The sequence below is a fragment of the Sceloporus undulatus genome, chromosome 3 (assembly GCF_019175285.1).
Source record: "Sceloporus undulatus isolate JIND9_A2432 ecotype Alabama chromosome 3, SceUnd_v1.1, whole genome shotgun sequence".
NCBI lineage: Eukaryota > Metazoa > Chordata > Lepidosauria > Squamata > Phrynosomatidae > Sceloporus > Sceloporus undulatus.
In genome coordinates this window covers 247,893,676-247,919,868 of record NC_056524.1, presented here as the reverse complement: position 1 = coordinate 247,919,868, position 26,193 = coordinate 247,893,676, and the positions used below count along the sequence as shown (strand labels likewise).

The 26,193-nt window shown below is 41.9% G+C and overlaps 2 protein-coding genes across 8 annotated transcripts in view; one reads left to right on the top strand and one right to left on the bottom strand.

Moving 5' to 3' along the window:
- Positions 1-561: 561 nt before the first annotated feature.
- On the top strand, positions 562-9,792 carry TRIM59 (tripartite motif containing 59). Its single transcript, XM_042460187.1, has 3 exons — positions 562-808; positions 4,195-4,243; positions 6,261-9,792. Exons 2-3 carry the CDS (start codon positions 4,241-4,243, stop codon positions 7,473-7,475), a joined length of 1,218 nt encoding a protein of 405 aa, XP_042316121.1. The 5' UTR covers positions 562-808; positions 4,195-4,240; the 3' UTR covers positions 7,476-9,792.
- Positions 9,793-12,753: 2,961 nt separating this feature from the next.
- SMC4 (structural maintenance of chromosomes 4) overlaps positions 12,754-26,193 on the bottom strand; it is a 62,105-nt gene continuing 48,665 nt past the window's right edge. For 6 of the 7 annotated variants that reach the window (XM_042458163.1, XM_042458165.1, XM_042458164.1 and 3 more), the window contains 5 exons: positions 20,150-20,323; positions 18,395-18,577; positions 17,589-17,821; positions 15,508-15,691; positions 12,754-13,225 (listed from right to left, as the gene is read on the bottom strand). In XM_042458163.1, the coding sequence (XP_042314097.1) occupies positions 13,049-13,225; positions 15,508-15,691; positions 17,589-17,821; positions 18,395-18,577; positions 20,150-20,323 (951 nt within the window). In that variant the 3' untranslated portion in view covers positions 12,754-13,048. Of the gene's footprint in view, positions 13,226-15,507; positions 15,692-17,588; positions 17,822-18,394; positions 18,578-20,149; positions 20,324-24,009; positions 24,201-26,193 lie in introns of those variants that run through there. The other variant, XR_006102930.1, reaches the window with a different exon arrangement.

The following is a 26,193-nucleotide window of genomic DNA, read 5'->3' as shown; positions in this document are numbered from 1 at the left end:
CATTAGACTTTGGTCTACTTCCTTCATGCATCTGAGGGAATAGATTTATATCTACGAAAGCTCTTTCTCTCCTTAGCCTCAATCTGCCCTGACTGACTGGTTAGGTGCTTTGCTGCTTAGCGTATGCCTGAGGCATAGCTTTCTAAGATGTTTATCACACTATGCTCTTAAAGAGCTACAATTCCAGTGTGACTCCTCTAGCTGCCTCCTGTTGCATGCTGGGATTGGCAGTTTTAAGGAGCTGAACTTCTCTGCCTGAGAATTCTAAATACCCCTCCTTAAAACTGCCAATCCCAGCATGCAACAGGAGGCAGCTAGAGGAGTCACACTGGAATAGTACCTCTTTAAGAGCTCGTCTGATTTCCCTCTCTCTTGAAAGACTCTTCCTTCTCACTCTGAACTGGGAGGGAGGGAGGGAGGGGGAGTAATAGGGCGGGTTTTATTCAAACGCCGCAGAAAAACCGTTAGCCCCGCCCCTTGGCGGCGGCAGCGGCGGCCAACAGCCGCAGAGCCCTCGCTTGGCCCCGCCCCCTCCAGCGACCGTTAACGGCTGCTTCCTCTGGAGCCGCCGTCCTCCCCTTTGTAACGTTTACTTACGAAATGAACCCGAGGGCGCTGCTGATTGGCTGGAGCAGGGCGGCTTCTCGGCCGCGCATGCGCAAAAGGGGAGAGGCGCCGGGAAGCTTCCGTTTCCTTTCTTCGCGGTCTCTGATTGGACGAGAAGGAAGCAGCCGCAGAAGGGGCTCACAGCAACGGCAGCAAGACGGTTGGGGCTGGCTGGAGGCAGGCGAGGAGCCGAAGGGGGAAGGTAAAGGCGCCTCTCTAAGAATAAGAGAATGGCCAGATGAGGAAACGGAGGCTGCTCCGCCTCAAGGCTGTGGAATTCTGGGAGTTGGAGTTGACTTGGCTTTTTATTGCCCCGGATGCACGGCGACCCTGTGGGTCTCCCCAGAGCGAGCCCCTGCCTTCCCTCCAGTGCTCTGCCATCATAGTAACAACAATAACAATAGTTTCATTGCCTCCTGCCTCTCCAGAGGGACCCAGGCGGCTGACAAGAGTAGAAACACGTGCATAAAAGAAGTGACAGAAGCCCCTTCGCTCTTCTAGAACGAGGCCACGGAGCCCCTCCTTATGACCAGCCTTAGGAAGCAAGGTGTCTTCACGTGAAAAATAGAGAGCGCGAGGTTATCCACTCATATGAATTAAAGATGCTTTCGTTGTTTGTGGCTGTTAACTGCCCTCAGGTTGAGGGCAGCCCATGCTGACCCTGTGGATGAGAGAGAGGCCTCTTCAGCTGCTCTGCGGAGGTCCCATGGCCTCCTTAGTAGAGTCCATGCATCTGGCCTGGGGTCTTCCTCTCTTCCTGCCTCCCTTCACCTTTCCTAGCCCGGTTGTCTTCTTTCTCATGTGGCCAAAGTCCCACAGCCTCAACGTTTCCATCCTGGCTTCCAGGAAGACTCCTGGCTTGATCTGCTCCGGTTTCCCTCTTTATCTGCCTTCTCCACTTTCCAGCTCCGTATCCCTGATGGGGATGGAGAGCACATTCTGTTGCTGAATGGGAAAATAGAGAAACGTCTGCAGTACCTGAGACCAGTCACTGAGCTCTGTCCTCAGAAAGCAGGAGACAAGGGGTTGTTCCTAGGCTAGTTCTTATTAGGGTCCAGTGTCAGTCATAAATGTCCCTTCTGGAGACCGTTATTCTATGATTCCCCAGCTGTTTGTGTCTTTCATTCCCGCTTCACATGTTGAGGGTGACCTGGTGAAATGGGGATTTATATGAAGAAAGACAAGCTTGGTTCAGGCTCTTAAATCCCTCTAATTTGTGGGTGTAGATCAAAGACAAGCTCATAAATCCCTTTAATTTGAGGGTGTTTGTCAAGGGCCTGCGTTAATGAAGTTTTGCAAAACTCCTTTGGGTTTGTTTGGAATTTCAAACATTTTTAAGTGACAGAAAGACTGAAAAAGCATTTCACCTTCTGAGGACTTTGTTAGGATATGATGTCATGTTTCTTCATGCTTTTGTTCATGTGCCTTTAAGTCATTTCTGACCCTAAAGGAAGCCTATCACAGGGTTTTCTTGGTAAGGTTTGTTCAGTGAGGGTAATGCCAGTGTCAGTGCAACTGCTGGGGTCCAACAACCCTTGTCAGCAACTCTAACAAGTCCTGGGTTAAGCCAGACCCTCGGAGCAGAGCTGGCAAATTTCCAGAAGCCGAAGCGTGGCTCCAAAGTCCAAGTTGGGATGACAGCAACTGGATGTCTTCCAGGAACTGCAGCAATGCAGGAACCTCCAGAGACACACAGCAAACCGATGCTGTAGCTTCTTCTGATAAACCACCAGAGAAACAAAAGTCCCCAAGTGCTCTTTATTCACAGTGCTATATACAAAACTAGATCTCTCAACTCACAACATACCAATCCAACTCTACTTCAAACCACACCCCCACCCTTGCAGCCCAGGGTTTTATAGACTCCAGATCATGTGGTTCCCAAACCCAGTGAGTTCAGGTGTGTAAGCCATGCCATGTGTCTCCTCTGCAATCCCGACCACCTATCCATGGCTACATGCACTTGGACACTGAAGAGTCCTTGACACAATGAGCTTCAGCTGTGCTAGATCAGCCTTGCCACTCTGCTGAAGGCTCATGGCCAAACACACACACATCAAGCATTTCCCTGTGTGCTGTGTTTTAACCCTTCAAATCCTGACAGCCAGTGCCTCCCTCTGAAGCTGAGAGTTAGTGACTTGCCTAAAATCACCCAATGGGTTCCCATGGCTGAGGAGGTATTTGAACCTAGTCTCTAGTCATAGGCCAATGCTCAAAGCACTACACCATGCTGGCTCACATACAGTGCTTTATTTCTTGTTAGACAAAGCTGAGCTTTTGGATATTTGGCATATGTGAGGTGTTCAAAATACTGTAAACTTCAGTTAAACACGCCTGATAGACTTTTAAAAACTGTTCTACTCACTTCTTTGTAAACTGGACTACCTTCTTAACATCTTTACTCTTGCCTTTGTCCCTCAAACAACTTGTCTTCTCATCCCACAAGTTTTGCATTTCTGTGGCTATTCATACAGTCTAATTATAAATGTCTTTCCTGGGCATCAGTTCACTTCATGCACCTGAGGAAGCAGACCAACTCTATGAAAGATTAGAAAGCTTCTTCTACAACTTCCTTCACACAGTTAGTCTGAAAGGTCCTACAAGATCTCTTTGCATAGCTTCTTAATAAGTATGCAAAGGGGGAATTTCATTCTTAGATTATTAGAACTCAGTTGATTGTACTGTAAAAATTCTGTCTTCATCTGTGACCATTTTCCTGCGTGGCAATGCCACAGTTTGTGAAAGATAGTTCTCAGAAGAGTAACTCCAGTTTATGTTGTGTGATTCCCAGCACATGCAGCATATATCCTATAATGTTTTTAAGAAGCTTCAACAGTGTTCAGCGTATATATCATGTGGATAAAGGTCTTTTTTACGTTTTTGGCCAGTAAACCTGATGAGGTGGAATCCTTTCCTTCTAATCAATAAAATGCCAAAGATTAAGTATTGGAGGTAAAAAGTTAAATTTGGTCCAAAACAAAACTGCAGAAATTAATATTGTTTAAAATCGTTCTAGGTTTCTTTGGGGGATATAGGGAGTGGTATCCAAATAACAGACTAAATCAAAGTAAGAAATGTTAAATCAGAAGGGATGGATTTGGGAATGTATTTTGTAAAGTATAAATCTGTGATCATTATAAGAAATGTTATGTTTGTTGGCTACAGTGTATTAAAATATATATATATTAAATAACCCAGGTGGAAACCACTTTAACTGCCCTGGTTCAGTGCTAGGGAATTCTGGGAATTGTAGTTTTGTGAGACATTTAGCATTCTCTGTCAGAGCTCTGCCACAATAAATTACAGTTCCCAGGATTCTCTAGCACTAAGCAAAGGCAGTTAAAGCTGTTTCAAACTGGATTATTTCTGGAGTATGTTTTGGACCTCTGAATACCAGATGTTCTTGTGCCAGTTACCAAACAGACTCAGCTCACTGTAAATAAATCTTAGATCAAAGATTCTGGATTATAAATGCAGCTGAGAAACCAGGCTCAGTTTCTCAGCTCTATTTACTCTGAAGACTCAGAATGGAAAATATTTTGTCAGACTTAATATTTCTTCCAAATAACCAGATCTTTTTGTCCCTAGAATATTGCTTTTTCCTGGGCTGATCATACTAATTTACTGCATTTTCATGGTGAGTGCTGGAAATTATAAACACCTTCCTATTTGTTATAATGTAGTATCTAAAGCCTTTGGATGAAAACGTTAAAGTTTAATTTTTATTTACTGTTTCTGCTTTATTTATAATTTAAATGCATTTTGCTCTATTTGTGTCACCATGAGACCTGGAAGCTCAAGTTACTGGTTATATTCATATGTCACTGTAAAATGGTTTGCACTTAAATATGGCCCATTGCTTAAGCCACAGACGGTGCAGCAGACAAACCAACAATGACATGTCTTCCTAATTTCTGGTTTTGTTTCTGCCCTACCTCTTTTATCAGCCCCTGCTTCAGGGTATGCAGTTTGGGAAACAAACTATGTTTATAAGCTAAGATTGTATGACAAGCCATGATTTAAATGAACAAGAGATCATAAAGCAACAACAAACCATGGTATCAGATTGTGGCTTGTGGCTGTTCAACAAAGTGCGGCTTCTTCCCACTTCACAAAAATCCAGACTTTAACAAACCACATAATATGAAGTCGAAGGCTTTCATGGCTGGCATCCATAGCTTTTTGTGGGGTGTTCAGGCTATGTGGCCATGTTGTCCTGGAAGCATCCTCTCTTCCAGGACAGCATTCTCTGAAGATGCCAGCCAGAGATGCTGGTGAAACATCGGGAATAATAAACTCTTCTAGAACATGGCCACATAGCCTGAAAACCCCACAAAAACACACACAGTTGTTTATGATAAACTGCAATATCCCATGTGACCTAAAAAAAACCCCAAACTCCTCTGGAGGGCTAACAAATCCTTTGGAGCAGGTTTTTGGGAACCTGGAGATGAGCAATGGGTTATTGAGGGGGTAATTCCGCTGCCATTGCTCTTAAGTGTTGGCTGTTGTAAGCAATATACTATGAATAACAAGTCATTGTTTTAAGTTTCAAATAATTTTGAGTTCTTTTGCAGAAAAGTGATCTAGAAATGGTTCTGAAGTTTAAAAAGTGCTGAAATGTTAACAAAATACTTTGGTTTGAAGGCACAATATTTAATCATTGAACATGTCAAAGTAAAAATATTTGTCAAGCGTCAATGCTTATTTAATGCTTGTCCATACAGTAACAAGGGACAGCATAGTGTTAGACCAAGTTAGTTTGAAAACCTGTTTCAGAAATGTAGATTTTGCAGGAATAAAAGTAGAGCCTTTTGAAGAATGTACAAAATGAAACATTCAAAATGTTCTTAAAGGGTTTGGTTTCTGTAATTTCTGAAATTAATTTGGTTGAACTGAAATAGTTAGCAATCTAATTATCTGACACTTCGTAATAGAGCGAGCCGCTGGTATCCGATGGGTTTTGTTCTAGGACTCCCCCGCCATGGATACCAGAATCTGTGGGTACTCAAGTCACCTTGCATACAGTGGTGTAGTAAAATGGTGTCCCTTATATAAAATGGCAAAATCAAGGGAGTTTAATTTTAACATTTTCAAGCCATGAATGGTTGGATCCATGAAAATGGATTCAGCCAACTGGAATATAAAAAAATCTGAATGTTACATTATTCTTTGTCCAAGATTTCTATATGCACATTATGCACATGGTACTAAAATTTTGCCATGGGAAATACTGTTGTTACTACCTTCCCTTCCAAGTTTACAGACATATTTTGATCTGTTTTAGTCTGCATTTGTTAAAGTTGGGAAACGGATCAATATATTTGACACATAAGACAATAGAGCTCGAAGTATGCATAAACTGCTATTTTATGCACACTTGCTGAGGAATAAACCCCATGGAACATTATCAGAATTACTTGTACTAGGACTTGGTGGAAAATAAGGTAGTATTTGCTCTTAATAGCCTTCACTGTACATATCTTTGAAAGATAATATTATATTTCAATAGTTTTCAACTATTTTAAAGTTCTCTATCGCATTTTCCTTTTTTGATGTTTCCTCCTCCTGTAATCACTTGCCACATGCTCTGTGCTTTCCCTTCCAAGGCAGCAAAATTTATTAATATTTTAATTATGTTTCTTTATATTTAGGAAGTACATCACTTTGAAGAGGAACTAAGATGTTCCATTTGTTATAATATATTTGATGACCCCCGCATTCTGCCATGTTCTCATACATTTTGTCGAAATTGTTTGGATAGTGTTCTTCACATGTCCAGCAATTTTTCCGTATGGAGACCCTTAAGGCTTCCACTGAAGTGTCCCAACTGTAGAAGTATTGTTGAAATTCCTCCATCTGGTACAGACTCTTTGCCTGTAAACTTTGCATTAAAAGCTATAATTGAAAAGTATCAGCAAGAGGACCATACGGCTATGGCTACTTGTAGTGAGCATTATAGACAGCCATTAAATGTTTACTGTCTTCTAGACAGAAAGTTAGTGTGTGGCCACTGTCTTACAATAGGAAAACATCATGGCCATCCTATTGATGATCTTCAAAGTGCCTACATGAAGGAAAAAGAAACACCTGGCAAACTACTTGAAGAACTGACTGATAAACACTGGAGTGAAGTATGTTCGCTAATGGAAAACCTGGAGGAACAGAAAGCTCAGTGTGAGAGCATTGTGCAACAGGATAAAAAAACTGTGTTGCAGTATTTTAAGAGACTTGATGATTCACTTGATCATACAAAACAAGCTTTGCTTGCAGCTTTGGATGAAGTGAACATGCAGATAATGGCAGAATATGAACCTCTCATTGACAAGATGAAAGCAATACGAGAAGAACAACTTGAGCTTATGTCACTGAATACAGTTATTCAGAACGAAGAGTCGTCACCCCTTCATTTTCTAGACAAGGTTGAGGATATGCGTAAGCGAGTTAAAGCACTGAAGAAAAAACCTTTACCAGATATTAACCATGTTGAAATCTATCCTCGAATGGAAGAAGTGTTGAAAGCTGTGTGCACCAAAAGATGTGAGATCAACAAAATTCTCATTCCCAAAATAAAGCTGATTTCAAAAGGAAAAGCATTCAGCCATGCAAAAGAGAAAAGACCATCTAAAGAATGGTTGTGGCCCTTACTACCTTTGGGAGTTATACTGATTTCTTTGCTAGTGGCTATTACCTTCTTTGGACAACATTTATTATCATTTATAAATAAAGTAGCCTCTCCATATGTTCTAGGTGCCTTTCAAACAGTTTATCAAGACACAAGTAAGAGGTTGCAGGTAGCGATAGAAGCTTTGTGTCATACCTCTAATCTTTTTCTTGACTATCTGTGTAGCACTTCCTCTTCCATGTGAATATTTCAAGTATCAACTTTTACTGTGTTTTGGGTTACTGGAATTTTTAATGGATTAGCCTGATGCTGATCTTAATATGGAGTCTATTGACAACTGGCTCAAACTGACATTTTCATAGAGAGCCCTGTTAGTCAGTTTTACTAAATTACCTTAGCATTGGAAACATATATATGATCAAATGTTTAGTGTCAAGATCAATCTTGGTTAAAAAAAAATGAAAATAGTTCCTTTGAATTTTTAGTCCAGAATGTGTGCACAGGCTACCTCCAGCAAATATGACTATAAACAGCTAAGATCAAGGAGAGGCAAACTGTAGCCCTGCAGATTATTCTTAGAAAGTAACTCACATCATTCATCATAGGTTAAGATGGTTAGGGCTTAATGAATTGTAATCTGACAATATCTAAAGGTGCCATTTGCCTACCATTCGAATTAAGGGGGTTTTGTAGGCAGATGGGGAGTCAGGCCAGATTGTGGCTTCACTTGAAATCTGTTGTTGTTACATCTTGTGCTGCCTTCTTTTGTCCTTTCTAAATTATTTCATGATATTTTTATAAGCACAATTTCTTGCTGTGTATTTCATTTAAAAAAGTTGAAATTAGTAAAATATTTTTATGTAGACAGACCTAAGCTTCCTATAACCTTTTAAGAAAGTTCTTCTTCCTATTGGTGTTTAATGTTGGACATCAAAGGTTCATTTTTCCAGAACAAAGCTTTTAACTCTTACTTATTATGAAAAACGTTCATCAGGGAATGCTGACTGAAATATTTAGAAGGTGCATGGGGTCTTTGACTTCATGACTCTTATCACACCATCATTCATTTGTATCTTTATGTATTTTGGTAATGATGACAAGTTCATATACAAAATGTTTATGCTTTGGCCTTTAAATCAGAATATTTATTTTGCTGGTGTAAGATTTGAGTGGACCAGTCTGTTTTGTGGGCTTTTTAAATGTTCACTGTAGATACTAATATAAATGCTTGCACTATTTATTAAATTAAAGATGTAGACCAGGTAATTTAGACAAGGTATTTTTGTGAATTGCACAATTTAGTGCAAATCTCCTGGGGCTTCATGTTTTATTGCTCAGCAAAGATTTAACTCAGTCACTTTTAACAATACCACTTGAATACTTTGCCTTACAGATAGATTAGAGGTGTGTCCTGATGTTGTACATGCAGCTCACTAACTGCACCTCATTTTCCCTTCTAATGTATCCATATGTATGAGTGAAAATCTTCCAGGTGGTTGCCAAGGTGTGTTAAGTTAGCTAAGTAGGTGTACACCTGTTAGCACACAGAAATAGGAAGAATAGTTAGTTAGCAAGTTCTGCATGAAAAGTACAGATCTGACAGTGAATTAATATAGCTGTAATCTTTGCTCAAGATTTTAGTTGGTTTAATAAGCTTTGTTAACACCAGCCTGATGACAGATTTCAATGTAGGAGGCACTTGATTCTTTTCAAATCTTACCACAGATCATTTTTTGTAGTTGTATGTGAGGAAACACTATTAAATGATTGCCAAGAGGAGCAAGCAGGTTCTGTGGGATTTCGATGCACTCATTTTTATTATTATTCTCTATGCCAGTGCTTTTGTGACAAGTCTGTCATCCACATTCCAGAGTCTTAGCCTTTATTTGTCTAGTGTACTCATCTTCATGCTTTTCAAATGTATTACTTCTAAAGAAGCTATTTTTCCAGGTTTCAGGAATACGGAATTTGTACCTTTCTATGTACTATTTTTATTTCCATGAACAATTTACAATTATTTGTACAACAACTTTTAAATATATTTCAAATAAAAGCAGCAACAACAAAAATAGTAGTTTGTCATGGGAGAGCGCTGTATAAAGCAGGATTGGGCAACTTGTGAAATGTGCTGACTACCCATCAGCCCTTGATGTAGTGAGCTGTTGGGAGTTGTACTTCAATATCTAGAGTGACAACTGCTAAAGTTTACATTGGGACTTGTTATTTCAACTTGATGTAGTGCTGGAATACAAGCATGCTTCTGATAACAAAGCCTCTGGTTCCTTTTGGAAAGTCTTTTTACACCCACTCACTCATCCTTGGTATTGTCCTTTGTTGCAGCCCATTTTTAGCAGCATTGGCACTGGGTGACATCCAGGTGTAACCTGTTAAAATGTCCTGGACTTTGAGAATCTCCCAGTTGCCACATGGCCAGAAGGAGGAGGTGGCAGCCTGCAAGAAATGCCACTCCATGCCATTTGAACTGAGAATGAAAACAGCAATTTTTTCTCCTGTAAGGTTTTTAACACCTTGCATGATGAAGAAGCTAGTGGAGCTTCAAAAGCTTGCAACATGTATATTGTGCATTAGTGCAATAAAGTTATCATTGGTGGATTTTTGATGTTACTAGTACTGGGATAAAGACTTTCAGTGTTGGGTTGCAGCAGTGTGTGTGCAATAAATAATGCATTCATATTCTGAGAAAAGGTGCTGCTGTGGGTGATCCTAGTGTAGCTGTCTATGCCTAGCTATAATAGACAAGGTGAACAGCTGCTGCCTCCACAACCCATAACTGGATATGCTTGATCAGCAAAAAAAAAATAGCAGAGGGGAAAGGAGATAATCTTTCCTCATCAGCATGTTAGAAAAGTAGAGATGAACAGACTGCTTTTACATATAACTAGTTACTTCTACTGGTCATCTGTGAACTCACAGAAATGGGTTATCTGCACTTGTGAAGTATGTTATTCAGAACTTTCTAGCACCAGGAAATTGCTATTTTCCCTTTGTTGGTGTATGTGACCAGCATGATTCCTTCTTAAACCCCTGGTTCCCTGGATGTCAAAGCAGCAAAGGACAGGAAACAAAGGGGAGGATGAGGGGGGTTGTGAGTTCACAGATGGCCACTCAAAGAGCCACAGTTATAGGTAAGCAACCTGTTCTTTGTTCTGACTCAGACAAATAAGTGACTGCCAAAATACTCACAGGAGAGGGGTGTCATGATGTAGGAAAAAAGGCAGAGCACTCTCAAATGCAGCAGTCTCCCAGGATCTTCCATCTAGTCTGCAATGTGTTCTGAAGGTGGAAGGCTAGGACCAGGTGGCCACCATGCACATGATATGCAGTGGAACACCCTCTAGTAAAAATGGCTGGCCCAGCCAGACCTCTGGAGGGATGATTGCATACCTGAAGAGGAAGCTTCCTCCCAGAGAAAGAATAGGCTAATTGATAGTGGTGGCAATCCACTTGGAGAAGTACTGTATAGAAGTCGGTAGGCCTTTCATGTTGGGTGAGTAGCAAAGAAAGTCTTTGACTTCTGGAATAAGGGTGTACAATCCACATAAAATTCTGATACACATCTAGGGAAGGGAAGGAGCGTTTCAATTCAGAATCAGGGTTTTCCATTGGGGCAGGTAGCTCAATGTCCTGGTTGAGGGGGAAGGCAGAAACCACCTTAAGCAGGAAAGATATATTGGACCAGAGGACCACCTTGTCCTTGTGGAAGCAGAGATAAAGGGAGGGCCAACTTTGAAGGCACATAGTTCCCCTGCTATCCTGGCTGAAGTTATGGCTACAAAAATGGCTATCGTCCAAGTAAACAGTCTGAAGTCACATAAGACCATTGGTTCAAAGAGCTTCCTTGACAACTGGGAAGAACCAGTTCCAGACTAGTCAAAATTAGGACAGCTCTGGGGGGATGGAGTTTTTTGTATCCTCTTAAGAATTTCTTAACCCAAGGAATGTAAAAAACAGGAAATTTCCCAGTGTTTTCCTGATTCCACAAAACTGCTGACAAATAGCATCTGATTGATGAGTGAGAAAGTCCCTTGTTTGGCAAGGATATAAGGAACTCCAAAACCTGGGTAATCTGTCCAAGCGCTGGAGAGATGCCACAAAGCGATAAGGAAGCAAGGCATTTCCTCTTTATGTAGGAATACAAGTGCTCGGTGGCAGGCCTATGCGTGACTGCAAAAAACATTTGTCTCCTATGCTGCAAGAAAATGGCATGTCCTCCAAATGTTAGCTCTCTGTCCCCCGAAAGTACTGTTTCCACTTCCTAATGCTTGACAGACCTTGGTCCCTCTATATTCCAGTAGTGCATCTTATAATAGAAAGAAGCTGCTTGCTCAGGCAAGACCAAGACCAGCCACTCTTCCTCAATCTGCCTGCCATAGCTCTAGGTCAGTAAGGAAAAATCAGGTTAAACTAATCATGTTGTTAGTAAGGATTGAGGATATAAAAAGGCAGGAAAACTGGAGAGTCCATCAAACCTCTTCAGTATTATCTTGCTTTTTGGCAACCGTGTGCTAATTAGTACTAGATGCTATTTCATAGCTGAAGAGTCGTGAGCCAAAGAATCATGGGTGAAGTGTCCCTCCCAAATGGCAGAAACCCTACAATTGAGAATAGTCATATTACCTCTCCTTCACATTGCTGGCTTGTGAGGCAAAGCAGAATACAATAGCATATTCAAATAATGCTAAGGATAAGTCACAGTGTCTGGGCAAATACTTTACCCTCATCCCTAGCTTGAAAACATGATGGTAAAGAAAGGTTATCAACATATTACCACCCACTAGTCTTGTTTCTTTGGCAGCTGCTGTTTTTTCTCTCTCTTTTGAAGGCAAATCCAAGTATGGAAGCTGTACAGAGAGAGGAAGGCTTTTGATGGATACTTTTGTGGGGTCAGGGCACAACCTGTAAATATGGTTTTGCTTACTGAGATGGTCAGAAATTATTCATGGTCCCCAGTTAAAACAATGAATCCTCCCCACAAGAAATAAGTTGCTGAAATATAAACATTGATGCAAACTAATACAAGCCACATCAGAAACCTGACACTTGCTGGAACATGGGAATCTGCCTTATACACAATCAAACCATTAATATTGTGTCTATAACAATTGGCAATAGGTTTCCCAGGTTTCAAATAGGAGTCTTTTCCAGCTCCTAAAAATCACAGGAATCAAACCTAGCATATGTGCCCTACCACTGAGCTACCAGAATTGAAGCAAAGATTATATAATCCTAGTGTTGTAACTGCTGGAAGCCCTCTGAAAAGGCTGCCCCATTCCAGAACCACTGGAGAACAGAGGAAGTCCCAGGTGCAGCATACCAACCTTACCACTATTAAAGACTGGAGTTTATTCTGCAGCTGTATGCCGGTATTACAGATTTTATGTACAACTTCCGTGTATTGAAACAAGACTCTCTCCCACTGTTCAGGTGCATCAATTTTTCCTAGAAATTCACTTATCTACAAGAAAAACTCCTGCAGTTTTTCAAAGAAACTATACACCAACTTATTCATTATAATTTTATTTGAACACACAAATAAAATCAGTATAAAATGTTTGGTTTTTGTTTTTTAAAAAATCTATCATCCTTAGTATCAAAAAAGTATGCTAATCTACTGAAAATCAGTTCTGATGGGTAAACAGTAATTTCAGAGCTGAAGACCTTAAATGTTCTTAGAGAAAAACATGCTCAGAATAATACTAAATTTAAAATTACTTACAATAAATGGATATTAATTATGTTAAATATTGGGAAGTGTTCACTAGAAACCGCTTGTTAAAATGAAAGCAAGTTCCACATTCAGGAGCACCCTATAGAATCAACTTCTGTGAGTCCTTTTGATGCAATCACTTTGGGATTTGTTGCAACACTTTTTGTTGTATTGTATGTCTTGTAAATACCAATTAATCTATCTGCAATTTCAAACATGTTGTTTCGCAGCGAAATGATAATGAATTGTGCGTTTTTGGTTTGCTCCTGGAAATTAAAATATAATCAGAATTAGTATTTGTGATAGTACATTTTGAAAGTTTTAAGCAAAAACGTAGTGTAACAATTATCCAAATTGGTTATTGTTTCTGAATCTTTGTTAATTACTAGCAAATGTGCCAGTAAGCATTAGGTCTCATGCTTCCTTTTCACTAGTTTAGAGATGGGCAGAACTAAGGTGCGTTACAGATGCGCCTAAAAGTACATGCTCAGCACGTACTAGGGTTAGAAAGGGGCGTCCCTTCCGGACGCCCCCAACCCTAGTACGTGCTCAGCATGTACAAAATGGCGGCACCCGTTCTACATGGGGGCCACCATGACGTCACCACCGCGCCGCCTCTAAACGGGGTGGTGCAGTTGTGACGTAGTGGGGCCACGCGAGGGCGCCTAGAGCGCCCTTTCTGCAACCCCGGAAGGAGCTCCGCTTCAGAGCTCCTTCCAGCTTTGTGTTGCTGGGTGCAGCCTTTACATGGCTGCACCAGCGACGCAGAGGAGAAAAGGGCCAAGCAGCCCCTTTCTCCTCCTCCCCGCCACCTTTCCAGACCGCGGGGAAGCGGCCTTTTGCAGCTTCCCCGCGGCCTGGAAAGCGGCGGATCGGGGCCTCGGAGGCTGCCGTTGTAGCAGCTGAGGCCCCGATACAGCGGGGAAAGGGCCGCTTACAGGCTGCCCCAAACGGGCAGTCTGTAACGCACCTAAGATTCCTACAGGGAAGGAAGGAAAAGATTTCCTGTATACTCTAACCCAGAAATGAAAACACCCGTGCCTAGAACATAAAGCCAAAATAAAGCTGGTGAATATTTAATACCTGGGACACAGTCTTCATGTAAACTAGTCTCCTGTTGACTGCAATTAAAAGCCAATAAAGTATTTCCAGGCATTAAATATATGGGAAACATGACTTGCAATGATTTCTTTAGCAAGCTTATTTTCACAGCAGTTACTACAACAATGGATCAACATGTTTATTGCTAAAATTATTATTGTTAATATCTTGTACAATCATAAATTGCACATTGGTCAGTTACCAATTCAGCCACTGCATTTGAAGAATTTATTTCCATGAGCACAAGAGTGAAAGGGCAATCTTTTGTCCTATTACAGCCCCCAAAAGCAATGCAACTGAGAGTTGTGGTCCCTGGATCACTGCCATAAACCATTTGTTGCTGGTCCTCAGATAGGTTCCAGAAACAAGACAGTTGCAGCCAATGAGCACAAATATGGTAGCAGTCCTTGGCATATTAGAAAAAACAACACCATCAGTTGTTTGAGAAACACTGCTCTAGAGCAAATGTTTGATGCCAGACCAGGTTTCAAAGAAATGAGCTGAAGATGTCAACACTAGCACGATACTGGATGGCAGCCTATTCAGTATTTACAAGATCATAAGCCAATCTACTCACTTTATTTATTTATATTTATGGTTGTACTTGGTATCCACTGGGGTTTGGTTCCAGGATCCCACATGGATACCAAAATCCATGGATGCTCAAGTGCCATTAAATAGAATGACCCAGTAAAATGGTATCCCTTATATAAGATGGCTTATTGGAATGTGTATGTATGTGTATGTAAAGCTATGGATGGTTGTATCTGTGCATAAGGAGGGCCAACTGTAAATGACCGAACATGACCCTAAAAATCTATGCCTTAAGCCATGCAGCACCCCACCCAAAGGTTTCCCAGGCACTGCAGATTGTGGCACTGGCAACGACTGCACTACTCCTGGATCATGGGGTTTACTGAGAGAAGCAGTTGTGGCAGGACTCCAAGGTGCAGCTATTGATTTCAATGCACGCTGTGACAGAGAATACTGCAGTCATCATTCCTTAACTTCCCAATGTGCAGTGCCTTGGAAATCCTTTGAATGGGGCACTGTCTGGGTTAAGAGGTAGGTTTTGGGCATTACATGAAGAGAAATAGCTACAATGCCACAGCTCCAGTAAATGCCACTAAATGCCAAACTAATCTGACTTCATTATAAGCTAATGCAACACACTAATATATGCCTCTGGCATAAAAAGTACACATAGTTGGTATTCTCCAGCTTAGCAAGGTATAGCAGGAGGCAAACCTTGCTAAGGAACAGAACTGCATGATACTGAAGTACACAGAACAGTACTGGCACATGGACACTTCCCCAAAAGGGTGACTGCTATCAACCCAACAAATCCTTTAAAATGAATTCTAAAAAAATAATTCTTTAACACATAACTAGATAGTTTGATATTAACAAATAGATGCAGATTTTTGGTGACTTGTACAATACTTACATATATATAAAATGCGACAATGGATACATTTTTAAAATCAAGAGCTGCATCAATTTCATCCATGAAATAAAGGGGAGTTGGCTTATAATGATGTAGAGCAAAAACCAAAGCCAGTGAGCTAAGTGTCTTCTCTCCACCTGACAAGTTGAATATCTTCTTCCAGCTTTTCTTTGGTGGCCTAACACTGAAAGGATGAATGTACCATTAAGTTTACTTTATTTTTAAAAAAGTTTCATTTGAGTGTCGCCAGACTTGACAAATGTTAGAATCATGTTACATAAATCATCCCAGTAATTCTGCAATACATATTTATTGTATCACACTGGCACAGTCTTATGGCGGTTCTATTCCCATTTACAGTGATTCTAGAGAGTGGCTTTCAGCCCTATGACTATTACATTGGGAGTGCTTCAGGGTTCCATTTTATCCCTCACACCAAATACCTACATCTGTATGAAGCCTCTAGGAGAAAGTCATTAAGAGTTTTAGGATTAGCTGCTAATAGGCTGCTGCTGACACTCTCCTCTCTTCAATGGTGCCAGCTTGGGCAGTGCAGGTGTAGGATTAATGCCTGTTTTCTGTAAGGATCACAATGAGAGGTGAATAAATTGAAACTGAGGGCCCGAACAGACAGACCAAAATAAAGCTGCCTTGGGTCACTTTGGAGGTGACCCAAATAGACACGCCAAAATAGACCCAAATAGACAGGCTTCGGGTCACTTTGGAAGTATGCTGTTTAAATGACGCATGCATCTTAAGAGGCCAGAAGCTGCACCAAAGTTGCTCTCCAGTCCTTTGGACTGGAGTATGGCTTTGATGCAGCTTCCGGCCTATTAGGATGCATGCATCATTTAAACAATATACCTCCAAAGTGACCTAAAGCAGCCTTATTTTGGCCTGTCTATTCGGGCCCTGAATCATGATTAGTACAGAGACTCTATGGGCTTGTGACTCTCAGAACTGGAAGCTGGGTTGACAACCAGCCTTGGATGGGGTTGCACTCTGCTGAACAAACAAGATGTATAGCTTGCATTTTTACAAATCCATCTCTGTCACTAGAAGCTCAGTTGGACTTCATGGCTCAGGGTACCCAGGGCCCACCTTGACTACTCTACTAGCTATGACCTTTTATTCACAGGGTTAACTTTGCCATAATATCTCCTGTGGTGATCACTTTTCCAGTTAGACAACTGCAATGCACTCCATGTAACGTTGTCCCCGAAGGACACCCAGAAACTGAGGCTAATGCAAAATGGAGCAGCTAGACTAATAACTACAATATTGTACAGAAATTACATAGCACCACTCTGAAAGAAACCGTTTCGGCTGCCAATGCGTTCCTAGTCTAATATCAAAGTGCTAGCAATAACATAAAGATCTGAATACTTGGGACCTCCATACTTGAAGGAGCGCCTCTCCTTATCTATGCCTTCCAAAGGAATGAGGGAATCTCCGTGTTTCCTACCAGCAGGAACAATGTAAGGATGTGGGGAAAGGCAGCTCTGTTGTGGCATCCTTAGAGTCTTGACTGATACTGATGTTGACTTCATATCAGTGCTATGTTAAACTATGGCCTGCTACAGACTGCCAAAATAAAGCTGCTTCATTTACATGATGCATGCATCCTAAGAATCCAGAAGCTGCACCAAAGCTGCCCTCCAGTGCTTAGGAATGGAGTGTGGCTTTGGCGCGACCTCCGGACTCTTAGGACCCATGCATCATTTAAATAGCATGCCTCCAAAGAGACCCGAAGCAGCTTTATTTTGGCAGTCTGTAACAGGCCTATGGCTTTTTATTCAAGCCTTGGGCAGGGACAACAATTTTATTATCTTAGTAACATGTGCATGGTTTAAAATATGCTTTAATGTGTTATATAGTGTTTTTTTAGAGTGTTTTGATTTTAAACTGGTTAAACTGATTTTATTGTATGCCATCGTGAAATCTTTCAATATAGGTTTGTGTATATTGTACTATGCAAAAACAGGCATATTTGATATGTACTCAATATACAGGTTGTAACATTAGCTTCATGCTTTCAAAATGGTTAGATTTTACTTAAGAAAATCATAGGCCATACAAACCTGAACATGATTCCTTCAGAGAAAGGATCCAGGCTATCTACAAGCTCTAGTTCTGCATCTCCTCCTAATGTAAGCATTTGATAGTTTTCTTTTAGTTTATTTGTTATTACATTAAATCCTGCCATAAACTCATTAAGTCTATTTTTCCTAAGCTCTTCATAAGCTTCTCTGAATTTGTCTCTCTCATTGGTAATTTCATCCAATTCTGCCACACGTTTTAAATACAGCTCTTCCTAAAAATAAAATAAAAATCATCATGAAGAAAGCATCAAACTTCAACTGTCACTTTACATTTAACATAGTTGGACTTTAAAAACAAGCTATAGTTTCATTACTGGTAACATCCATTATTTATTACATTAAAACACATATGCTTTCTACTAGGCAATAGCTGCATGTTCAAACATTTCAGTAAACTGATAATGGTGCCTGGCTATGTAAGCTGTATAGCAACTCTTTTTCTGGAAACAATGTGTATATAAACTTTCATATTTTCTATGAAACTTAAACATATTTTGATCAATGACAGCTGGTTTCTACTTGAACTCTGATTTCAAAGGATTGCTTTTCCAGGGTGAGTTCAAATGTTATGTCCCCAACATGAAGTGGTAAAACTTGGGATGTCTACTAACATTCAACATTTAACTGAAAAGCATATGCTTCACATGATTCACCCACATCTTTTTTTAAGGAGGGCCTTTGCTAATCTCAAATGAAAGTCTCAGTCATAATTTGAGACCTCAAACTTGCCACAGGTTTCTAATTGGTTAGATAAACTATAGGATAATATTGGGAAAAATGCATACCTTTTTATTATATTCAGCAATTGCACCCAAATTTGGTTTCATTTCATGACACTGAGCTTCTAAAAGAGCTATCTGATTGGTTATAATATTTGGATCTTTAATAGCTTCAAGTTCATCTTGACTGAGCACAGGAAGCTCTTCCACTTGTTTGTCTTCCATGGGATGTAATGATATTTTTGATATCTAAAACACAATTTAGTAAGTTAATGTCACCATGATTTAATGGTGGTAGTTTTCTACTCTAATTTTGAGTAAGCAGAACACATTTGTTTAGAAATTCCTTTTCATATGAAAAGATGTAGATTAGCTCTTCAGTACAGTTGGCCCACCCCTTCCACGGGCTTGCCTTCCACAGACTTGAGCTCACGTGGAAGGCAAGCCCTAATAAAAACAATGGGGCGCACCGTGGGGGGGGGTGTCAGTAAAACCTTAGAAATAGCATAAGCTTGGTTTTTGCATTCATTGCCAAAACAGAAAAGGCACTAGGAGTGAACATCCAAATGGAATGCTTGCTCCACACAAGAAGCAATTTGAAAAGTGTGATAAATGCGATTCACAAGAGAACTGAGTACAGAATCAAAACATTTGTTTTAAGTATGAAGACTGAATAATAACAAAGTGAAGAGATGTAAAAAAGATGCAAACAACACTCAGCTAAAGTCTGAAGAAAACATTCCATTTGAGGCTGCTCATGCAGTGGATGAATAGGAACTAAAGACAGAATTGTAGTGCCCCAGACATGTGTGCTAAGGGAGTAGGGCAGTGTTCCTGCCCACAAAAAAAAGCTAAACTCTAGAATATTCTGGAATAGGTGCTACATAGGCGCAAAATCCATTTGTGTGATTCACAGAACTTGAAGATTACACCTCTATCTGATCTCAAAATGAACAAACAAAAAACCCATGATGAACAATCATCTGGATTTTGTGACAAGATAAAATGGATTTTTAATCAGTGAAGCAATGATTCCAGATTGCAAGAACATATAACAAGTGTATGAAGAAAAGCAGACTAGGGAAGTCTGCAGGCCAAAGTAACCCACAGGATTAGAAATCATGAGTGTGGGGCAATCTTTCTTCTGAAGTAACTGAGCAATGCAAACCTATGCCCCCACCTTCTACTTCATGTGAGATTATTAATTCCTCTCCATCTAACTTATTCTTCCCCCCTGCAGCTTTTAGCAGCAGAAATGATTCTACATGATGTCATAGCTAGATTGCACGTTTTATGTCTGCTTCCATAGCCAACCAGTTCTCGGATTAAGAGAAGCTGTTTATCATGACTGTTTTATAAGGGTGTGGGATTTTCTTTACAGTATAGAGAAAAACATACTGTCAGCCTCACAGTAGGCCTGACAGTATGACATGATAGCAGACTGATCATAATTTCTATGCGATGTAGCAAAACTGTGCATCTCTTAAAAACACACAAACACGAGGCTGCTGGATAACATAATGCTAGATAACATAATGGTGCTACACCAGGGGTGGACAATTCTTCATATGATGTTAGATATCAAATCTCTTCACCCCATTGGATGCAGGATGTCAAATAACATTTGGTGAGCCATAAGATAACAGTTTACAAGTCAGTATGCTTTCTAAAGCAGCCTTCTTGGGCAAAAGGACCTTGGTGCACTGATGTCTGATCATATGCACTATTTTTACTCCTGTATATGAAAGGAATTGGTTAAACAGTGATCTAAACAATTTTAATTATTTTTTCAAAAACTGGTACTGTATATATGTTTATTACCTCTTTTTGCCAATACTTAATCTTTGATTGATGCTCAGCAACATGACTATCTAGCTGCTCAATTTTAAGCCTAATACTAAGAGCTTCCTTTTGAAGCAAATGCTCTTCTTCTTGGATAGATTTCATCTTTTGAAGCACAGAGCGGTGTTCCTCTTGGATCTCTGGTAAGGTCTCCTAAACACATCAGAAATTAAGTGTTAATATTAATCCAACAGAAAGTGACTGCATTTAAACTAAATGGCATATACAGTCGTCCCTCCGGATTCGTGGTTTTGGGATTCACTGATTCAATTATTTGCGAGTCCCTAGCTGTGTGCGTGCGCACTCCTCCTTTTCAGGCGTTTTCTCTGTGAGTGACGGAAAAGCTAGGAGGGTGTGCGCGCGCACAGCTACGAACGTGCGAATAATTGAGCTCCCTGAAGCTGATTTCTCCTTACGCAGAGGGATCCGGAATGGATCCCAGCATGAAGGGAAGGTGCACTGTAATATTAATACAGTACTATGTTTTGGTCTATTTTTCACCTCTGAGAAAAGGTGAGTAAAGCCATTTTAAAGTAAACAAATCTATTTTATTTATTATTTAAAATGGAATGTTGGACATACTAGATATACGTCCCTTTCCAGCAGAGAAGGTCGGAGCATCCTAACTTTGGGTAGCTCCGCCCACTTTGGCTCCTGATAGGCAGGGAGAGAAAACAATAGGCCAAGGAACCTCAGTCGATGACTAGCCAAGAAAACGTCACAATGAGTCCGCCAGGTATCTATAGGGCGGTGACCCATGACAGCTTGGCTAATCAAAAACCTCAAAAACTAAGAGAGGAAGATCGCCCACCTGCACCAGTAGGCAAAATGGGGGGGGGGGGGGGGGGAGATGCTCGGACCTTCTCTGCTGGAAAGGGATGTATATCAGGTAAGTCCAACGTTCCATTTCCCAGCAGGGAAGGAGCCGAGCATCCTAACTTTGGGATATAAAACAGCACACCAAATTTAGGGAGGGCCAGCTGGCGCAGAGGGCAAATCAGACACAATATGTTGTAACACCCTATGACCAAAGGCCGCCTCAGCTGACTGAAAAAGGTCAAGCTTAGAATGCCTGACAAACATGGAAGGTGTCTTCCAAGTGGCTGCTTTGCATATTTCGGCCAGAGGAGCATTGGTGGACAGAGCTGCTGGTGTGGCCGTGCTCCTAGGTGATGCCCTCTGGCGGAATCAGGTTGAGAGTCTTATAACAGATGACAATACATTCTTTAATCCATCTTGCAAGTGTGGAGATTGACACCTTTTTGCCTTTGGAGTTAGGCCAGAAGGACATGAAGAGGGCCTCAGACTTTCTGAAGGCCGCTGTCCTCTTGAGGTAAATCTTGATGGCCCTGTGAACGTCCAAGGTATGCCAGATTTTCTCTAAGTCTTTGGAAGGTTGTGGACAGAAGGATGGCAGAACAATGTCTTGGGAAGTATGAAACAAGGTAAATGTTTCGGTTCTGCTACAACAGGATCCAACTTTCATTCCTAAGGTTAACTCGGTGTTTCATACTTCCCAAGACATTGTTCTGCCACTCTTCTGTCCAGATGAAGGCTCCATTCTCCCTGGTCTATGTCAGTTTGGCTTAGCCAATCGGTTTTCGAGTTTAGTTTTCCTTGAAGATGTTCGGCTTCTAGAGATAACAGGTTGGTCTCGACCCAGGACAGGAATGACTGGGCCTCGTCCATCAGGGATTGGGATCTGGTTCACCCCTGGCAGTTGACATGTGCCTTGGCTATAATGTTGTTTGTCCTCATCAGAACTGCTTTGTGAAGAGTCAGGCTCTTAAAGGCCAGAAGTGCCAGACAAATCGCTCGTAGCTCTAGCCAATTGATGCTGTGAGACCGTTCTGTCAGGTTCCAACAGCCCTGGGCTATGTGTAGCCCACAGTAGGCCCCCCAACCGCGGAGACTGGAGTCCGTGGTAATCTGTATCTTTTGCAGTTTCCAGATGGGTTGTCCCTTGGAGATTGCATTGGACATCCACCATCAAAGAGATTGGCGAACCTCGATGGTCAAGAGGATCATCTTGGATTTCATGAGAGCGATGGCTCGCTGGTGAGGAAGGAGATGCCATTGCAGGGGCCTGGCGCAAAACCTCGCCCAAAGCAGGCAATCAATGGCTGCATTCATGAGATCCTGTAGCTGAGCTAGAAGCTGTAAACTGACTTGTGGAGAGAGTAGGGCTTTGTGGACCGTCTGTTGGATGGATTCAATCTGGTCTTGGGGAAGGCACCATCCCCAACCATGTTTATCAGGGCTCCTAGATGTTGGATCTGTTGATCTGGGAGGAGGGTGTGCTTTTGAAGATTGACTAGGAAGCCATGGTCCTCCAACGCCCTGAGGATCTTGGTGGTGTCTTGAATCCCCTGATGTTTGGAGGGAGCTGGGATCAGGTCGTCCAAGTAAGGATAAATGTGGAGACCTAGAGCTCTCAAATGGGCGACTAGGGCTACCATAACCTTGGTAAAGACCCTGGGGGCCGAAGCAAGGCCAAAGGGGAATGCCCTGTATTGGAAGTGAAACTTGCCATACTTGAAGTGAAGGAATCAACAAGAGGACGAGTGGATAAGAATGTGCAAATAAGCATCTTGTAAACCCAGTGAAGAGAGGAAATCTCCGGGTTGTAGGCTGTCTAGGATGGTCTTTAGCATTTCCATCCTGAACTTTTTCTTGAAGATAACCCGGTTGACACCTCTCAGATTTAAAATGGCCCTCCAGGACCTGTTCTTCCTGGGCATTAGGAAGAATGTTGAGTAGCATCCTTTTCTTCTCTGGTCTCTTGGCACGGGTTCGATAGCATGAATGACCAGCAGACGTTTGATGGCTTCCAGTAGGAGGTGATGTTTTTCAGGATCGCTTGACTTGGGAGATGGTGCAAACATGTCGTGAGGCGGATGATGGAACTCTTATCTTGTAGCCCTGGCAAACCGTGTCTAAGACCCACCTGTCTGTGGTGGATTTTTCCCAAGCATGGCTGAATCCCTGAAGCCTGTCCCCCATCATTGTTGTTGGTTTTTGGGGCTGACTTAGGGCCTCCACCGTCCTTGGCAGAGAAGGAGGACCGGTTTTGTTTAGAAAATTTGGAGTCTCCCCAACAAAGTTTGTTGGACCTGGGCTCCCTGGCTCAGAAAGAGTTGGAATTGGAGGAATAGTAAAATGGAGAGAAACAAAAGGAAGAGCGGTTCCTAAACTGTCTCTTATCATCCTTCTTTTTGTCAGAGGGTAAAGCTTTCTTCTTATCTTTACCCTCGACCAGCACAGGTTCTAATGATTTGCCAAAAAGCCTAGTCCCAAGGAAGGGAGCGAAGGCCAAGTTTTGCTTGGACTTGGGAGTCCAAATTCCAATTTTTTAACCAAAGCTGTTGTCTAACAGCTATGGTTGCAGCTTGGGCCCTGGCACTCTGTTGTACCATCTGCCATGAAGGCCTTGGCCATCTTGTTGATGGTCTGCCTGATCTTAGTGTCCACGCTAGGAAGCAGGTCGAGATCATGAGACCGTTGGAGGTTGGCGCGCGTTACCATGGAGATGGTAGTCACCACTGTAATGGCTATGGACATGGCCTCAGGGGCATTTTTGAGGGCCCCTTCTGCCCTCCTATCCTCAGGATTTCTGAGGGTGTCCTCTCCGTCTCTGCTAAAGACCACAGAGGAAACCAGGGCTGACACTGGGGCGTGTACCAAAGGGACCTTGAGTTTATCCATGACAGCTGACTGGAGGATATAGTGTTTGTGAGTAACACTGTGATTGGGTCTATTAGTGGCCGGCCTATTCCACTCGTCTCTAATAATCTGCATGATAGTAAAAGAATCTGGGCATGATGGTTCATCTTATTCACCTTTGGACTCAGCTGATGTCTGGGTGAGATTTGGAATGGCTGGGATGCAGTTCAGGTGGTCAGCCCGACTGGAGGAGGTGCTGGTAGATCGCCCACCTGCAAGGTCCCGACAGGCCTATTGTTGTCTCCCCCTGCCTATCAGGAGTCAAAGTGGGTGGAGCTACCCAAAGTTTGGATGCTCAGCTCCTTCTCTGCTGGGAAATCATGAATTACAAAAATTGTAAGTTGTGCAGATGGCCAAAGATTTGATTAGTTAGATTTTCTGGTGTTCACAATTCCTCAAATTGATGGTGGGTTTTCTATATGACTAAACAAAAATTAACTATTCTTTAAATATTACTAGTTGAAATTTTATTTTTAAAGAAAGTGGTTTTAAAATCAATCATAAGAAATAATCATAAGAAAGCCCCCCTTGCCAGAGTTCTATTAAATGAGTGACAGGTAAGTCTTTCTTCCATCATTCATGAAGCCTGATATGGTTAAACATTATGCATCAAACTCTCTGAAATTTTTATCTTTAATAATAATAATAATAATAATAATAATAATAATAATAATAATAATATTTATTTGTATACCGCCCTCTGGCAAACCAATCCGGGCGGTTAACAACAGTAAAATATAAAATATGACAATTAAAAACACTTTATCCCTCCCCCCTTAAGACAGTATTAAACAGTATAACATATTAAAAAAAAAAAATAAAAAAAATAAAATTTTTTATTTGTACCCCGCCCTTCCAAACGATCAGGGCGGCTAACAAAATGCACCGAAGTGCAGACAATATACAAGATTAAAAACAACCATAATAAAACAACAATCCATAAAAACAATAAAAAGCCCCTTAGCCCGTCCTCACGGCCACGAGAGAGGAGGGAGGCCCACAGGATATTTAGTCGGGGAATGCCTGATTAAATAGGAAGGTTTTAAGACCCTTCCTAAATTGGGCCAGGGTGGAAGATGAGCGGAGCTCCGTGGGCAGCGTATTCCAAAGGGCTGGGGCAGCTGTGGAAAAAGATCTTCTGGCAGTGACAGCCAACCTAGCCCCAGGCACCTTCAGGAGTTGCTGCCCAGATGTTCTGAGGGTGCGAGGCGGAATGTACGGGGAGAGGCGGTCCTTCAGGAATCCTGGGCCCAAGCCATTTAGGGCTTTATAGGTAATAACCAACGCCTTATATTGAGCTCGGAAGCGGATGGGCAGCCAATGGAGATCTTTAAGCACAGGTGTTATGTGGCTGGTCCTGGGAGCACCAGTGACCAGCCGCGCTGCCATATTCTGCACCATTTGCAGCTTCCGAGTTTGGTATAAGGGTTGCCCCATGTAGAGTACATTACAGAAATCCAGTCTCGAAGTTACCAGAGCGTGTACAACAGTTTCAAGGTCCCTCTGGGCCAGGTATGGGCGCAGCTGGCGAATCAGCCGAAGCTGATAACAGGTACTCTTGACCGTCGCATTCACCTGAGCAGTCAGGTGAAGGGACGAGTCAAGAAGCACCCCCAGACTGCGCACGGAGTCCTTCACGGGGAGCGTGACCCCATTCAGGACAGGTGGAACCACCTCCATTCCTGGACCAGGGGAACCTATCACTAGTACCTCCGTTTTCTCTGGATTAAGTTTGAGTCGGTTTTCCCTCATCCAGCCCATTACTGACTCTAGACAGGCCACGAGAGGAGAGACGCCATCCCCAGTCACTGCATCAGTCGGAGACATAGAGAAAATGATTTGGGTGTCATCAGCGTATTGATAACCCCGCGCCCCATGTCTCCGGATGATCTCTCCCAGCGGTTTCATGTAAATGTTAAATAGCATGGGAGACAGAATGGCACACAATATCAAGCATAAAAACAGCAGTTAAAACTAAAAACCCTGATATCCCTCTGTTGATCCTCAACCATCACTAAGATGGGGCCACGGGAGGAATGAGGGAATCAGGGAACCTGGGAAGGGATGGTTAATCTGGAAAGGCCTGCCGGAAGAGATCCGTCTTGACCGCTTTTTTAAAGCTGTCTAATGATGTTATCTGACGGATCTTTAGGTTCAAGACACTGGCTTATACCATGGTTACTGACACTATTGGACTTACAGTAAAAATCGTATCCTCCAGTAAAACCTCACTGTCCTTTCTTTGCAGGTTCAACACAAGTTTAGCAGAATATGGCTTTAATGGAGTATACTATATCTAG